The 17,234-nt window shown below is 39.7% G+C and overlaps 3 protein-coding genes across 4 annotated transcripts; 2 read left to right on the forward strand and 1 right to left on the reverse strand.

Annotated features, from left to right (window-relative positions):
- Positions 1–436: 436 nt before the first annotated feature.
- On the reverse strand, positions 437–2,154 carry LOC135613415 (AT-hook motif nuclear-localized protein 25-like). The gene is made up of 2 exons (XM_065110445.1): positions 1,953–2,154; positions 437–1,838 (listed from the first exon to the last, which is right to left on the reverse strand). The coding sequence occupies exon 2, from the start codon at positions 1,718–1,720 to the stop codon at positions 839–841; it is 882 nt and encodes a 293-aa protein (XP_064966517.1). The 5' UTR covers positions 1,721–1,838; positions 1,953–2,154; the 3' UTR covers positions 437–838.
- A 4,748-nt stretch (positions 2,155–6,902) lies between these two features.
- LOC135613601 (glycine-rich protein 23-like) lies at positions 6,903–7,634 on the forward strand. The gene has a single exon (XM_065110628.1). It carries the CDS (start codon positions 6,903–6,905, stop codon positions 7,632–7,634), a length of 732 nt encoding a protein of 243 aa, XP_064966700.1.
- Positions 7,635–11,678: 4,044 nt separating this feature from the next.
- On the forward strand, positions 11,679–17,213 carry LOC103986862 (AT-hook motif nuclear-localized protein 10). Of its 2 annotated transcripts, XM_009404981.3 has the most exons (5): positions 11,683–12,921; positions 13,625–13,677; positions 15,192–15,323; positions 15,933–16,094; positions 16,702–17,213. In XM_009404981.3, the coding sequence occupies exons 1-5, from the start codon at positions 12,426–12,428 to the stop codon at positions 16,936–16,938; spliced, it is 1,080 nt and encodes a 359-aa protein (XP_009403256.2). In that variant the 5' UTR covers positions 11,683–12,425; the 3' UTR covers positions 16,939–17,213. The 2 variants fall into 2 exon arrangements, with proteins under 2 accessions (XP_018683585.2, XP_009403256.2); XM_018828040.2 differs by lacking the exon at positions 15,192–15,323 and having other exon boundaries at positions 11,679–12,921.
- The last annotated feature ends 21 nt before the right edge of the window (positions 17,214–17,234 follow it).

Raw genomic sequence — 17,234 nt, forward strand, 5'->3', positions numbered from 1 at the left:
TCAAAAGATTTTATTAGAAATTATAAACAAAAAATTAAATATTCTTAACACATAAAATTATAATTCTTTATGCACACAATAAAGCGAGAGAGAGAGGATGACCATGTCAGTGAAAGGGAATAGTTTGCAGAGCTACAAAGATCATCATGGTTTGGATGCTCATGGGAAGTGGGAGGCAGAGATCTTCTTCTGCAAACGTACTTAGAAGAAGATGAAATCAGATTTGAGAATCTATGAGCATCGTTGTCAATATCATATGGTCAGTTTGCCAGCCATCATGCTCAGCAAATTAACTGCACCTTCAGTTCTTTTCCTTGCACAGTCTCACAGTAGGTCAAGTCTGCACTTTCTTCTTCCCACAGCTAGGGTTTCTGCGGAAGGCTCAGCTGAGAATGTTGACTCATACAACCCACACAAGAGATATGAGCACCAGAAGTCCATCAATTGGTGAGTTCATGATTTAGAACAATTTCTACAACATAGCTAAGGAAGCGTCACATCAAAAGGAAAATAAGGCGAAAGAGAGGAGACATATATGACTTCCTGCTGACATCTCTTCCTTTCCTACTTCCCATTCTTTCCGCTTCACAGCAAACCCAAGTTAATGGAGTGATTCTAACTACTCAGATCAGATCCTACTCATTGTTCATACAAACCTCATCAGCTAGCATGCCTCCATTGATGCCGCTGAAGCTGGTGAAGTGGTGCAACTGAAGCTTAACATCTGGCAGTACTCCAAAGCAAACAGCATGAAACCTATGAATTCTTCTTCTTCTTCTTCTTCGGTGGCAGTGTATGTTGAACATCACTTAGTGGTAGTAATGAACTTGTGTCTGAATCAAAATGGTGGCCGAAGATTACTACCGGTAGCCCATCCAAAAGCATCACCTGGGTGCTGGTAATTCCCCGTGCTTGCACCCAAACTGTAGAACGGAAGGCCGACGGCGCCAACTCCTCCGTCACCACCTTCATGGCCACTGCTAGTAACAGCTGAGGACTGCAAACCGCCGGGTTGCTGCCCCTCCGCTGCTGTTGCCTCTGTCGGTTCCTCCTCGCCTTCCAACGGCAGATGCTCGTACATGGCATTGGAGAACGACGCCGTCATCAGCACCACCGGCCCCGCCGCCACCAGCGGCCCAACCACGCTTCCTCCGATCACCTGCCCCTGCCCTCCGGCCAGAAACACGGTTAGGCCGGTCGCACCGAGCGGCGCGGGAGGCGGGAGGACGGTCCCGGTCAGCGAGAGGATCTCGAACCTACCCCTGAGGGTGGCCACCACGCCCCCCGGCGCCGAGGCTCCAGGCTGGCGGAGGGCGACGTTGACGACAGCTCCGCCGCCGCTGAGGACGGACACACCCCGGCCGCGGCGCCGGGCGTACTCGTTGACGCACTCGACCACGTCGGTGCCGGCCGCGACCTCGAGCACGTGGGAATGGAGGGCGTTGGGGCTGTCGCACGTGACTATAATAGGCGGCTTCGGCTTGTTCTTGGAACCAAGGGGCCGGCCGCGGGGGCGGCGGACGGGACCTCCAGCGGCGGCAGCAGAGGTAGTAGGTCGTTCACCGCTGCCATCGCCATGGTCCGCGGGATTCGGGCTTTCCTTCTGAGGCAGCTTGGACTCTTCGGGCGGGACGTGCGTCGGGGGCGCTGGCGGGCCAAGGAGGTGGTGGAGGTAGAGAGAAGAGTCGTCTCTGCTGCCACCAGACTCCTTTCCTGCCATCTCCACCGCATCCACTCTCTCCCACCACTTGTTCGCCAGCTTCTCCTCCCCTCTTCTCTTGTCTTCTATATAACCAAATCAGACCCTCCTTTGAGCCAACTTCTTATGAGCAGTCTCTCTTCTCCTCCACAGCAACAGAAGGAAGCAAATGAGATCAAAATCCAAACCATAAGAAGCTTGAGAACCCCAAAGAGCGCTCTTTAATTCATCTCCTTCGATCAGAACAACTAACCTGATAGCCGAGTCCTTCTCCACCTTTCACCCATCTCAGCTCAAAACCCTCTCTTTCCAAGAACCCATTGCATGCCCATACATCTCTGTGAGAGAGAGAGAGAGAGAAGAGAAACAAGATGATGATGATGATGATGATGATGATGAGAAGAGATGCATCAGAATAAATATACCAAAAGCAACAAGTTGGATCGGCGGGCATTCAGGAAGATACACGAGAGATAGATAGAGACCATTTACTATAATAACATGGATTGGAAGCAGCCCGAATGGCTTTCTATTAGTGCAGCCTTTGTATTATATTGCACACAACTGTTCATAGTATGGACTTTGGAGATGTCATTATAATACATATATCATGTAAAGATATCATGAAACATGGAATATGTTGATCCATTCAGCTCCTACTTTGTTTTCACTGTCATTAAACCATCAATTACAGCTTCAGGTGTTTGACCCTCTAATTCAGGTAAACATGCATAATTCAATATTATCTACCTAATAACATATATTAAGTTGGTGATGAGATCTCAGTTTTAGCTTCAACTAATGTTAATTTGGTCCCAAGTAATTATCTACAGCAACATCTTATTATTTCTTATGTATACAACAAAAGACTTATACTTACTAACACTAAATATAAATATGATTAATTTCATATCATCTCTAATAATTAGTTATCTATATCGATCTTTACATTTTTCAAAAGTTATATTAGAATCTCTATACTTACAAAAAAAAATATATTTAATCTCATTTCTTTTCACACGTTGTCGACTCCGTTAATGAAAATATCGCAACGTGCTCAATAATAAACTAAAGTGAGATAGAGTCAGTGTTTAGTAGTAAATCTTATCATATTTTTATCGGTAGTAATAGAGTCGATGACGTAAGAAGAAATAAGGTTAAATATTTCACTTTAAAAAATATATGGATCTCAATAATAATTTTTAAAAGTATAAAGATCGATATGCTAAAGATAACTAATTATATGAGATAATATATAATTAACTCATATAAATAATATAAAATAATACTGAATGCCTCTTTACGATGGAGAAAATGATGGTTAAGCTTCATCACCTCTTCTTATTGTTTGTGAAATTTTATTTTATTTGTATATACTCTAAAGGGTAAATCTGATGTTTTGAACACACAAAAATGGGAAATTAACCATTAGATTAATTAGATCAACCTCAAATATGACATATTCAGATTAGGGATTCAACTTCCACTAGATATAATTAAAATAGCTTAACTAAAGAAAAGTGGGTCAGATGCTTAGAGTAATCATTAATACTTAATGGGTTCCAAAGCATGTAGAAAAAGCAACATGCATTAGTTAATTAGCAGCTGTTGAGAGATGCCAATTACATGGAGTTGTGATCAACTTTGTTCCACCAAGATTCCATTCATCATGAACAACATATAGGGATTAATAAGTGATGGACAAGTACCGAAGCTCTCTCTCTCTCTACCTTTGCATGGCTGAGGTAAACATTCACTGTAACCCTCTCACCTCTTCTTCTTCTTCTTCTCGTCTGTGTTGCCAAAGGCAAGCTTGTGCGAGAGAATCCCACCTGATAAGTAATGTCTCCGATCTATAACTCCATAAACATTTACTTGGGAAGTCTTCCGCAGCACCCCTTCATGTCGTTGCTTCTCCTTCGATGATGAGTAGTTGGCAAAGCAAAACAATTGTTTGTAAGGTTGACAAACTCGAGCATCCAAAAAAGCATCAATCTCTATGCAGACTCCAATCAATCCATCGACTGAAAGCATAGGAATAAGCTGGGCAATCAATAGTTTTATCGGGCGGCGCCGCTGCATCGCCGTCGGCGGTGTGGGAGGCGGCCATGTGCGCTCCACTGGCAGCTCTTGTCGTGCTCCTCGGTCCAATTAACCCACTGCATCCACCACTATTTCTTTAGTTGGTATGACTTTAATCTGATGCTTAAACTGTTGTTTAATCTCACTGGATGGATGCTTTGTATGTGGATAGCAATGGTTAATCCTTGATCTACTTTGGCGTGTGTAAGCATATAAATATGCATGCATAAGCTAAGCTGCATACTTTAATGAAGGAAGCTCCAGCAGGCAGAGGCATTAATTGTCCGCTAAGCTGCATTCTGTCGAGCTAAACCCACAGAGAATAATGTGAGATTAATCATGAAGTTGCAGTCACACTAGAAATCAACTGAAAGAAGACCTCTAGCTAGATGAAGGTACAAGGCATAGAACAATGAGGCATTCATCAGCAACACCAAATAAACTTGTTCACCAAACTAAGAAAGCATGAATTCGAATCTGAATCTGGTTTCTACATGTTCTTCGATCAGCTTTTCCTGCATTCTTCTGTCCATGAACTCCTGCTGCATGCTTGTTTGGACACAGATACTTAGGACTTAACACAACTCATGTGTGATGATTTGTTCAGTAGTTAGCTGGATTGGGAAGAAGGAATGCTAATGATACGTACGTGCATCACTAATTATGAGAAAATATGCTATATTCAAGATAACAGGAAAACATATACTAAGAATTCTCTATCTGAGGATGCAGAAGGGTTTCTTTCGAGAGGATTAAGTTTTAGATTGGAATATGAAGGCCCAAAAGGTTTATACGAGTGAGGATTTTCTTGAAGATTATAGTAGTTTTTCATGTATGCAGTACATGAGGTCTTCCACAATATAAAGAGAGATGATCAAAATGCTAGTGTCTTATATTAAGGAGAAATGATCTTTGATTGACTTATAAATACTTACCACAAAAGGATGATGACTTTTTACCCTTTCTTTCCCTTCTAGCGTTGACTTTTTGTAACATCATGAGCAGCCTCATTGGTGGAAAAAAAATTAATAGTAATAAAAAATAGCTTCTGTTATTACCCTTTGGTTTTGGCTTTCATGTTCTGTGTTCTTTATGAGCATGGTCTCCCCAATAATGCTCTACTTCCTTTGTCTGCTTCTCTTTTCACCTGTCCCTCCTCCATTCAACACTCAATGAATTCATCTGCAAAGACAAAAAAGAATCTGGTCCTTGTTTTTGGATATCAGTTTGCCTTTCTCTGCATGCCATTTTTTCTGGAGTTTTGCTCTTTCATCAAGGCCTCAAGTTCATCTGCAAGAAGTAAGTTTACAGAAAAAGAGAATCAGAACACAGGGCTTGCAATTTGGTCAAGAAGATATGGATGGTTTGCTAGTTATAAACTAAGGCAAGGCATTAAATAGCTTAATTATATGTGTAGTCAATACCTTAGCATCCTTTGTTGAATGTCTTCAAAGTGCTCTCATAATATGATATAACTTTAGTTGGATAACTATCCTAAAAGCATAAACTGTTAGGAAAATGACTCAATCTATAAAGTCTTTCTTTCAATCTTTCATTTGCATCCTTTTTTGGGTCAAAGAAGTTGATCTAATTCCTGTCCCTGTCCAATAGGAAATAAAAATATTTCTCTTGTCCCGATGGTGTCTTTTTTGCTTTTTCCTGAACATTTGCTAATTTTCTAGTGTTACATCACAAGTGAAATAAGTAGGCATTTGAACTTCAATATGGATGACAAGGACCACTGGATATGAATCAAACACCATACTCATTTAATATTGTAGATATTCTAGGGTTCATGATTTGATAGCACTGAGTGGTGTAGACCTACTGAAGCTACTTGTAGGCAAGGATTGGAAAGACTTACAGAGCACAACATTCAGGAACTGCATTCTGTATCATTATCAGGCATATCATTTTTCTTTTCTTTGAAAAGAAGCTAGATGTTGCCAAATGCTTGCATTTGTATGTCAACTGCACATGAAGGATGCTCTTCCTGGATGAGCAATGAAGCCACTGTTACAGAGTCATGTACAAAACAGAACTCAAGAACCAGTCACAGTTACTCAGATAAGGATTTGGATAGAATTAATCCCATGGTGGAACCATCTTCATTCATTTAAATCTCCAACAAAATGTGTTCTTGCAGTCATCTGCATCATCTTGTCCATGAAGAACAGTAATATTTCTTTTTTCTTACAAATATCCTTATTTCTGGTTATCAGATGTCATTACGACATGAAATTCTTGGATCTTTAATTATAAGCATCTGCAGAATTCAGGTCTCACAATTCTGATGGTAAAAACAGCATTTCTATTGATCAGTTGAACTCGATTGGAGCTCTGCATAGCCATCAGATGAATTGGAGAATATCCTTCCATGAAGGTTACTGGAAATGCCAGCAAGAGTATTACCATGCAGCCTCTCTCTCACTGCCTTCATTTAAGCCATTCTTTTGACATCAAACGATCCATAGTTTCTGCTATCTAAAAGGAAGAACAGCCTATTGTCTCCAAAGAAATCATTCTATGAAATGCTCTAAAAACCTGAGATGAAGCAGTAACAGATATAGATGATGCACTTACTGTAGTGTACAATGTGTGCAATGCAACTGGGGCAGCATCCGGCCAACTTGATAGCTCACTGCAGCGATGGTAGCTGTCATCCCAACTTCCACCATGAGTGAAGCAAGTGGGATTATGGATTAAGATCAACAATGGAAGCTTCTATTCAGAGGGAACTGTGTGAGAGACTGTAGGAAAAGATTGAGCAAGCACTCCCCATTCCATCCTAATCCTGCAATCATTTCAACTCTCATGAAATGATCTCAGGCATTGGTCCATCCACCTCCCCCCCCCCCCCCCCCCCCTGAACCATGAAACCAAGGATTTGGACGGGCATTGGCCAACCAAAAGCTTTCCCCCAGCCTGTGGGGAAGAGTAGAGCGCAAGCCATTTCTCTGTCCGTGTCTTTGTCGCAGTCTGCAATCTTGGTCCGTCTCTTCTTGCTTAACTGTCACCATCATTGCCGTCTCCACCGCCGGTACGAGTATAAAGGTGCGGCGCTCCAAGAGTTAATGGTGTCCTGATTCCTGAACCCAGCAAGTAGATCGAGGCAACCGCGATGAGGTTGTCATCAGGAGGAACTCCTTGGCGGGGTTCCCTGTTCCTTGCCTCTGTGGCGGCCTGCGCCGTCATGCTTTGCTACGCGGCTGATCTTCCATCGCCAACAACCAGCAGCAATGACTCACATGGTGAATTGCACCAGCCGCAGCTCGACACAACAGCTCCTGCCAAGATGTACGCGCGCAGGCAATGGCAAACTGATGGTAGCGGCGGAGGCGGCGGAGGGGGGAGTAATGGTGGGAGTGGTGGGGGAGGAGGAAGCGGCAGAAATGGTGGTGGAGGTGGCGGTGGAGGAGGAAGCGGTGCTGGTAGCAGTTGGAGTTGGGGGTGGGGGTGGGGTTACGGATGGGGATGGGGCAGCGCAGGAGGTGGTGGCGGAGGAGGAGGTGGAGGCGGTGGCGGTGGCGGTGGCGGTGGGACATCGGGCGGCGGCGGCGGAGGAGGAGGAGGAAACGGAACCAGAAACGGGGGGTGTTGGTGGGGATGCAGAGGAAACGGAGGCGGCGGTGGAGGCGGGAACAATCAGAGACAGGGAGGTGGAAGAGATGGCACGTTAAGCGGCAGTCGAAGGCACAACTACAGCTCGAGCTTGTACAGGGTGGGGGAGTACGCCCGGTGCTCCGGCCGGGGGCGGTGCGGCGGAATGAAGCTTCTCTGCCCCATGCACTGCGACGGGCCCTGCTTCTACGACTGCCAGAGCAACTGCAGGGCACACTGCAGATTCCGGTGAACGGCACACTGGAGTCGTTGTTGCTTCCATGTTTTGGTCCTCGGAGTGCGCAGTGGCGATTGGTGATAGATATCAAAGGGTGTTGTTCTTGCGCTACTGCTGCCATGATAATTTTGAGGTGCAGGCGCTTCGTGTTACCGTCGTGCATGAGCTTTTATTACTGTCTCAATCGTTGTTCTGATAAATGCTCTGTTCTGAGCCATTTCAGCGAGTAAGACTTCCTGCCTGCCTTGTGATTGGTCGAACAGAGGGCCCCACATCTAAAGGTATGCGCGGGTAACAGACAACGGGTACGAAAAGTAATTTTTATTATATTATATTATATTATATATATATATATATATATATATCTCAAAGTATTGTGTTGTATCCTGATCGTTGATCCGAGATCAGATGGACAGTAGGCCTGATGAAGGCGAAAGTACCCTGATGACGGTTTATAAGCTAAAAGCGGATCTTAATTTCCTGAACCGTTCGGTGTTAATTGAACGGTTCGATTTCGTGAGAATTTGGGGTCAGATTGGTTTATTGAATCGTCGTCTTCGTCTGAATCAATATGTTTCGTTGTTACGTCTTGCTGTCTTCTCTTGAGTTTATATTTTTGAAACCCTAACGAGGATTTTCGAGATCCCTAACTTATACGGGTATTTGATAACGAAGAATCCTTAGTTTATATAGATTTTGTGGATCTCTCGTAACTATGTGGGTGCCTAAAGTTTCACTAGAGGATCCTCTTTCTCCTGCATGTCGTGCAGTTTCATCATCCATTATAAGTCAACCTGAGATAGCTTTAAGTTGTATTTTTTCGTATCATAGCCATTTAAAATTTGATATAAAGTAATCTTACTTTTTTCATCATTTATTGTTGATCCTAAGTTAAACATAATTTATGCATGGCTTTCTAGTGGAGCCAGAATAATTTAAATGGTTTTTTAAAGTGTAAATGGATAGGAAAATCTTTAATTTTCATGCATGAACTATAAAAATTTTATTAATCTAGAGAAAATCATAAGGTTCTTGGAGATTTATTATAGTGGATTTTAGAAAAAAAAAATATACCTACTAATTATATTAATGCTATTAAAGATATATACGATAATGTAGCTATTAGTATTAAAACTATAAAGAGTGTATGTAGTGGGTTTACAATTAGCATACGATTACTTGAAAGATCCGTATTAAGTCCCTACCTTTTCATATTGATAATAGATGAACTTACTAGTCACTTATATGATGTTGTCTTAGTTGATAAGAGTTTTAGTCGAATTAATTATAAGCTTAACCTATAGAGGTAAGTCTTAGAAACTAAAAGTTTTAGATTAAGTAGGATTAAAACTGAATAAATAAAATATAATTTTAGTGATTATAGAAATAAATAAGATAATATAATTAAGTTGAATAGAAAAAAAAACAATTTAAGTAAAAGCTTTATATATCTTAGATGAGGAGATGGATGAAGATATTATTTATAGAGTAAAATAGGAAGATTAAAATGGTGAAGATATTATTTATAGCATAGTTTAAATCGGTATAAAACAGAAGCTGTAGAGAAAATGGAAATTAAACTATGCCAAAGGGTAAACTCAATACAAAGGTTTATTGGCCACCAACATTCTGGTTGGTCAAAGATACAAACCATTAAGCATGACATGTACCATTTGATCCTTAAGACTGCAATTAGGGATGTACTCTCACAACCTTAGATTTCATTTGCCACTTTTATTTGGTTCTTTTAAATTAGCTCAGATGAAAAATGAGACTCCGCACCATAAATTTATTGTCATTTTTCTTACTGCTTAAGTTGTTACTGTCATGTCATAAACTCATAATAGCTCAAGTTTTATGGTGTATCTTTAACTGAAGCTTTGCTAATGTGCTGTTGGGTATAATCAATTTCTTGGGTGCTTTGTTGCATTGCTCTAATTTAATTACAGATATACACAAATTAGTTGCTTTTGAAACATGTAGGCTAAGGATTGTTTATATGGTTTCATAAGATGTCTATGGAGAGGGCAGGTGGAAGATGTTATCTTGAAAGGTAGATCATGTATGTATGGATTGAGATGGCAAGAGTGTTCTTGTGGGCTTTGATTAGTTCCTGAAAACCTTTTTTATCTGCTGTCCTGAAAGAGAACCAAGGAGTATTGGTGACTGAGGCAGTGAAGATGGCTTTGGATTAATTCATTAGGAGGAGCCATCTTTACCTTCTACTTAATCCCCACTGTATTAAATCTCTCTGTCCCTCTCTTTGTCATCCTCATTTCATATTGGAGGCTCCATCCAACTCACAAACTCTCTTGCAGTAGTAATTTACTGCTAGGGAGCTTTTCAAGCATGTAAAACATACAAGCAAAACAACTAGTTCTTATCTCACTTCTTTCAAAGAATAACTTCCTGATTGAATGAATGCAATAAACCCTCTACTTTGTCCTACCAATCTAAAAGAAGAATTGAACACAAATCAGCAGAGTTTTGCTGTTAAATTATTGCAAGAAAAATGAGAAAGAATGACAACAACAACAAAAAAAAGTGAAAATTTTTGGTGTTTCTGACTTCAAATTCATGTCTAACCAAATAATTTTCACCTTGTGGCAGATAAGTTCAGTTCCCAACTGGAGAAGATGTAACCTGATCCACTTGGCATCCCAGCAGACCCAAGTTTGGCCATCTTGGAAAAGGTTCCAAGTCATGCCATCAAACAGACAGTATCCAGTTGCTTGCAAGACAGACCACCATACAAGTTCCCCATTCTAGGGAAGCTAGAAAGAAAACAAATCTCTTTTGTTTTCTAGCCTAATGAATTTTTTTTGCCCCTCTAAACTTGACTTCTCAACCAAAAGCCATGGCAGCTGGTGCTGTTGTCAATCTTCTTGCAGTAAATTGGTTGCATAAACATTAGTTGTCCAAGTCATGGCCACACCAGGGACCAGACTTCTATCATCTTTTTGTTCACAAGAGGAAAAGGGAGACCAGACTTGCAATGAATCTTTTTGTTCACAAGAGGAAGAAGGAGAAAAAAAGAAAGGCAAAAAGAGATGGGAGGAGATTATCAAGTTGAGCAATGGGAGAAATGGAAGGGGTAGGAGGTCACATGGAGTATTTGTCTTTTTCCCTACTTTTTCCAACACAACTTATTGGTTTTACACCTAACACTCACCTTTTTGGTATGCTTGTCCACAATATAATTCCAAGATAAGGTTTTCACATCTCCTCCTTCTCCTCCCCTCAACAATTCAATCCCATGTAATATGTTCAAGGCTGTCCACTAAATCTGTCTTTTTCCTGAGATGTCATGCTTATCCTGTGGTTGAATTAATTAACTTAACAATGATAAACTTCTCTTAATTATAATGTCATGCTTAAAAAGTCAGACTTGGCCTGTTTTAAATATTATATCAGTAGCTATCCATGTTGATAGTACTACTCTTTTGGTTCAAAAATGCAGATTTAATCTTGACTAATTAATTTATTAGCTTTTCTTTATAAAACATGAAAGTAATAAAAATTAATATTTCTTGTTAATATTTAACAGAAAAAATTATAAACCTATCAAAAAAATCAACAAAGTGTCACAATATTTTTTATATCCCTCTTGTATAAATCAAATTTAAGGATGATGTTTAGATATAAGTGATAGGTAAATTCATATGTATGTTATTTAATATAATTAAAATATTATTTAAATTATTTTAAAGATGATAAATCATATATATATATATATATATATATATATATATAAAATAAACAATTTAGATTCCCCTAAACTAATTGCAGACAGGCCCTAATCTGAATGATATATTTATTATATTGGATGAAAACCACTATGTATGGAACTCAAGTCGGGTGTGGACATCATGATTATCAAGCTTTTTGCACGAATCGTGACGAGCCACCTAATGGTAGAAAGAAAGATTTGTGGGTTTTTGGAGATTAATTAATAGCGTTTTAGGTTAATTGTCACGTTAATTTGGATTAAGAAATTTTGCCGGCCTTCTTCTTATTGTTGTGATTATTATTTAATTCGGAAAACCTCCGCGAAATTATTAAAAAAGGGGCATTGATTTCCTCCATTTTAGTGTTCTCAGGGCTCAGTGAGAGAAGCTCTCTGAGCGATCTGACACGGGGGTTTAGGTTCTTTTCCTTAACCAAAATCGCTCTTTTCTCGTCTTTTTTCCCTCATTCTCGGCTTTCTTGAGGAAATTATTGGCCAGAGTCGTCGTGTTTTTCCGCAGGAGTTTGGAGAAAAGGAGGAATTTTGACGTGATAAGGCGATGGGGACAGTAGTAGTAGTTCCTCTGGTTTATTTGACCGGATCTTGATTCTTTTGTCCCTGCCCTTTTGATCTCCTAGTACTGTTAGGGTTATGTCGATTTTCTTGCTTAGTCTGGTTTCTTAGTGTTTTGTGCTGCCAATTATTACAAGTCGAATTGTTATTCTGGTCGTTGCTGTCGTAATTTGGAGACGAAGAATAGATTTTGAAGCGTAGGGCTTATGGGTTTAGGAATTATTTGTCAGCTGCAGTGCCTCGGTGCATGTTTCAGGAGGCTTTCGCCGTAAAAATTTTCATCTTTCCTGATCTTTGTTAGAATTCCTTGGAACGTAGTTAAATTTTCGAGTGCTTAGTGGAGAAAAGCGCTCAAATTTTCTTCTTTTTTTGACTTCGGAAGAGGTTCTCGAGTGTGATCTTACTCCTCAGAGTAGCCCTGTAGGAAGTTTTGGATGTTATTGGCGTCGCTGTAGGATTTGGATTGCCTGGTAGGTAATGGTGCTTACAGCTCGCTGCTTGGTCGCATGGAAGTGAGGTTGGAGCAGGGGACTATGGCTAGTAGAGAAACCTCCTCGTTGTTCTTTGGTGTGCAGAAAAATCCGGTGCAATCGCAGCCGCCGGCGATGCAGAGCTTGCGATTGGCCTACGTGGCAGATGGCACGGCTATCTTCAAGCCGATATCCAGTCCATCTCCTGCTCCTCCTCGGCCTTCTCCTCCTCCTTATCAAGGAGGAGATGGAGGAGAGAATGCTGGAGCTGGAGATGGTAGCTCTGCGGTGATCACACCCCATGGCCTGAACATCAACGTTGGAGAGCCAGTGAAACGGAAGAGGGGGCGGCCGAGGAAGTACGGACCCGATGGCCTTGCTCTGAACCCTTTATCTACAGCTGCTTCAGTCTTGCCGGTAGCCGGTGCATTCTCTCCTCCTGCAGGGATGGCTAACCCGGCCGATGCCACTAAGAAACCAAGGGGCCGGCCACCGGGTTCCGGCAACAAGAAGCAGAAGCTGGGTGCTCTAGGTATTATCAATGCTTATCTCGTATTGCTATTAGCATTTGTCATGAGGTATTGATATACTTTGGTCGATGAATATTTTGGTGGACTTTGGCCCTCTTTTCTGTGATCTTAATTGCGTCGGTCAAATTTGTTTTTCTTGCTTGGTATCCTGTGGAGAAGCTGATTCTTGTTTCCATCGAGAGTGTTTGCCTTATCAAAAAGTAAAGAAAGATTTTTTTTTTTCTCTGAATTCAAATTTTAATGGATCTGACTGGCATGGCCAACTGTTCTCAAAATATATCATTGTTCATGACCTCTTTTCTGTTATTTTATTGAAACCTGAGAAATTTAGAAATGATTGTTTGATGCTAAATGCATTATTATACTAATTTTTTTATAATTGTTTTATGCATCCTAGCAAAGTTTATATACATTCTCCATAAATTATATGCTCGATGATTATATATATTCTATTGTCCAGTTGTCCAGCAATATAAAGTTGCTTTCCCTTTGGCCAATAATTGATAGTCTGGTTTCTTGTTAGGAAATGACACATTAATCTTTTACTTGATTTCTGTTAACACTTGAATTATTATAAGCTTGTAACAGTGATATTCATCTGATGTATTTTGTAGACTCTTTTAAGTGTCCTTTTCTCTTTTTTCTTTTTGATAGAATGTTTGTATTTCTCGCCACTTCTTTGTAACTGTACTTGTTGACTTGCAGGATCATCAGGAACTGGATTTACTCCTCATGTTATTACAGTAACGGCAGGAGAGGTATCAATTTCTTCTTAAAATCATTTCATATATGGAGGATGATAGGTTCCACCTGTCCTGGTTGTATTAGCTTACTGTATCTAATTGTTGTATGAGCTTCCTGTATCTAATTATTCTTTTATAGCATTTAACGTGAATAAAGGAATAGTCTGTAACCTTGACTGAACTCGTCTCTATGTTGCTTTGTGATTTGTCAAGTGATGTACAACATAGGTTGTACACTTGTTTGTCTTTTCATTTCTGCTTTTTCTGCAAACAAGATCCAATTAATTTGAAGCAAACATTTAAAATTGTAGTTCGTCAAAGCATTTGTTTTTATCATGTTTCATTTTCTCATTCTTATGAAGGAGATGCATCTTGTTTCTGTATATATATTTTTTCCATTAGGTTATTTCTAATTCTACATCGAGTCAGGGCTAAAGCCAAAACTTTCCTTGAGAGGCCAAAGTAAATAAACATAGAGGAAAAATTATTGTGTTCCATTGAACTGATGTCAAAAGGAGCAAGGATGTTGCCTATTTGTATAATTTTGTGACATCCTTTTTGTATAATTTTTTTAGTGATATAAGCTATTTATTTAGGTACCTTGAAATTTATTCTGTGATAGAAATAAATTTCCGCTGAAATTTTGAATAGTCATTCGATGCAAATCTTGGCAACCAACTCTTTGTTTTTACTGAAAAATGTTATTATGAGATGTAGAATGCAAAGGCGATTACTAAGGTGAGGTTTTCTTATTTATCAAATTTGGAAAATTACCTATGACAAAAACTTGGTCACAAGAATAATGTTGACCTACCAGGTTTGCTTTACTGCTATGATTAGTAATCATTAATGGCCAGGGGAACAGGTGTAAAACTTATCTGACATGTTAGCTAAAACTTTACCTGATCTTTCACAACTACCTCTTTGAACAATGTCATATGCTTCATAATGCACAAACATAATTTACATGTATACATCATAATTTATTCTTCTCCTGTGTGCCATGTTTTTTTCTTTTTCTCTCTTTTCTGCACCACACTTGGATATTTATCTCATGACTATATCCATGCAACGCTTGTCATCTGTAATTCGTTTTATTATTTAACATCATATGGTTGTAAAAGCTTTTATGAACCTATCAACCACATTATCAGGCATAATATAATCTTAAGACAAAGAATTTGTTCTCATGCACGAGATAACAAGTTGGGTACCAGTTTCTTTTTCTTTTCCCACTTAGTTTCTTTTATTTGATGACTTCTGTTATACTTCGCCTTGAAAGAGATTGAAGTCCAAAGCATACAAGCATATTATTGTCTCAGACTAAGATGCCTTGAATCTTGGATTCCTTAATGCCTGATGCAAATGAGAATCTCTAGTGGGATGGATAGTCCAAATATATGTCATGCATTTTAGTCTTACATATTTTTGGATTGGTCTAAGTTCCATGATCTTGGGTTTATTGTTGAATTGGAGGATCCATTAAAAAATATTGAACTGCTATTAATTTGTTTGATCTCTGGTTTCAGGATGTATTTTCAAAAATTATGTCATTTTCTCAGCATGGATCACGTGCCATTTGCATTCTTTCCGCAAATGGTGCCATATCTAATGTAACTCTTCGTCAGCCAGCAACTTCTGGTGGTACTGTAACTTATGAGGTACAGATGCTAGTCTTTCCAAAACTGCTACAAGCATCTGCTAAGTAATGCATTTTTGTTTCCTGTGACAATCCGGTTCATTTCCTGCTTGTTTTGTTTTGCAAATCCATTTATCATGATTGAATTGTTTCAACGGACTATTTCACAACAGAAGATGTCGCTTGATCAATGTTTGGAAGCTTTGGCAAAGTCATGTCACTCATTTTAGTGAATGATTCTGAAGTCTTGGTTTTTTGGGAATGATGTTCACTAAATTTAATAGGAAGCTATTTGGTAATACTTGTAATATCACATCAGTCATTTTAGCCTTATGATGTCCTTTTTGGAAGATGTTCTTAGTATACAATAAGAAAGATGCCCACAACCTTGTTGTTGACATTTTGAAAATATAGCCCTCCTACAGAATCTGGAGAATAATTTAAGTCTGTCCTTTGTTCATCATTCGAAAGATGTCTGCATCTTTGTTCCTGACATTTTCGAAATCTGTTCTGGAATCTAAGAATAGCTTCAAACTGTGCTTTGTTCATTGTTCTGTTGACTGACTTTTCATTCAGGTTTGTGGAGTGTCTTAGTCACTTGTACAAGTTCTTAGCGTATTTTCTTATACAGGGACGATTTGAGATCTTGTCATTGTCTGGATCATTTTTGCTGTCAGAGAGTGGTGGACAGCGAAGTCGAACAGGTGGCTTGAGTGTATCGCTAGCTGGTCCTGATGGACGAGTTTTAGGTGGTGGAGTGGCAGGACTTTTGATGGCAGCATCCCCAGTTCAGGTTCGTTTGTGTTAAATTAAAGTAAAACTTCATCAGGCCAATTAGGCATATGATCATTTATTATCTACTGAGCTTGTGAATATTATAGATTAAACAATAAGTATGGTCTTCATTTTTTTTATCAAACTTTTATTGACATCAAGTTCCACAAATGGGGAAATACAAGCAACATAAACTTGGTGCCTTTTAGGATGCTTCCACCATGTTGCCATTTAATGCTAATGTGGAGTTGTATAAAAATACCTTTTATGCATGACTGTGTAGGTCCTATCTGACATTGCTTTGGCTAAAAATATAATTATGCTTTTTTGTGGCCCCGAACTTATTATTTTTAGTGTTATCCTCCTTATAGTTGTGGTTTAAGCGATTGATGCAACAAGACATCTCTACGTTCTCAAGTTTTCATTCAGTTGTTAACTTCACAATCCACTCAAAAAGTTACTCCAGGCTGTTTGAATACGTAAATGGTGGCTCTTTTTGAGTGATGTCATGGCGTAAATTTTTACGCCGGTCACATTTGGGTCATACTTTGTTGCATAAATTGGTTTCCGATGTAGCTCAATATTTGCACCGAGTGATCATAATTGACTGGAATTGACCTTTTCAGGTAGTTATGGGGAGCTTTATACCTGATGGAAAAAAGGGCTCGAAACAGATTAATCCCGTAGACCCAACATCGGCCCCTGGAAAGCTTGCCGCAGATGGGATGACGGGAGCCAGCAGCCCACTTTCGCGGGGCACCATGAGTGAATCCTCCGGTGGCCCTGGGAGCCCACTCAACCAGAGCACCCCTGTGTGCAATAACAGCAATCAGCAAGGCCTCTCTAACATACCATGGAAGTAACTTGCGCTTACTTGCGTTCTTACTGTTTTGAACCCTTAATAAGCTTAGTTCAAGTGAAGAAGAGGGAAAATCACTAAAAATTCCCCTCATCATATTACTTATGTTGCTCTTTGTAGCTATTCTTTAGTCGTATCGGCACATCATACTAGTGCCTGAAGTTGAATCAGAATGTGCCATCAAATGTTGTCATGTCAGTATATATGTGCTTGTCTGCCCCAAATCCTTGGATCTACTCTTCCTCCATGTCAGTTTGAATATATGTTGATGATTATATATTTGTGGGCTCAGTCAGTCCT

Source organism: Musa acuminata, chromosome BXJ2-6 (genome assembly GCF_036884655.1).
Source record: "Musa acuminata AAA Group cultivar baxijiao chromosome BXJ2-6, Cavendish_Baxijiao_AAA, whole genome shotgun sequence".
NCBI lineage: Eukaryota > Viridiplantae > Streptophyta > Magnoliopsida > Zingiberales > Musaceae > Musa > Musa acuminata.

What these genes read in the sequence shown, in the direction of transcription:
- LOC103986862 (XM_009404981.3), top strand. Translation starts at nt 12,426, where the DNA reads ATGGAAGTGAGGTTGGAGCAGGGGACTATGGCTAGTAGAGAAACCTCC. An exon ending in GTGGTACTGTAACTTATGAG is followed by an intron (nt 15,324 to 15,932) that starts GTACAGATGCTA and finishes TTTCTTATACAG; the next exon opens with GGACGATTTGAGATCTTGTC. An exon ending in TGGCAGCATCCCCAGTTCAG is followed by an intron (nt 16,095 to 16,701) that starts GTTCGTTTGTGT and finishes TGACCTTTTCAG; the next exon opens with GTAGTTATGGGGAGCTTTAT.
- LOC135613601 (XM_065110628.1), top strand. Translation starts at nt 6,903, where the DNA reads ATGAGGTTGTCATCAGGAGGAACTCCTTGGCGGGGTTCCCTGTTCCTT.
- LOC135613415 (XM_065110445.1), bottom strand. Translation starts at nt 1,720, where the DNA reads ATGGCAGGAAAGGAGTCTGGTGGCAGCAGAGACGACTCTTCTCTCTAC.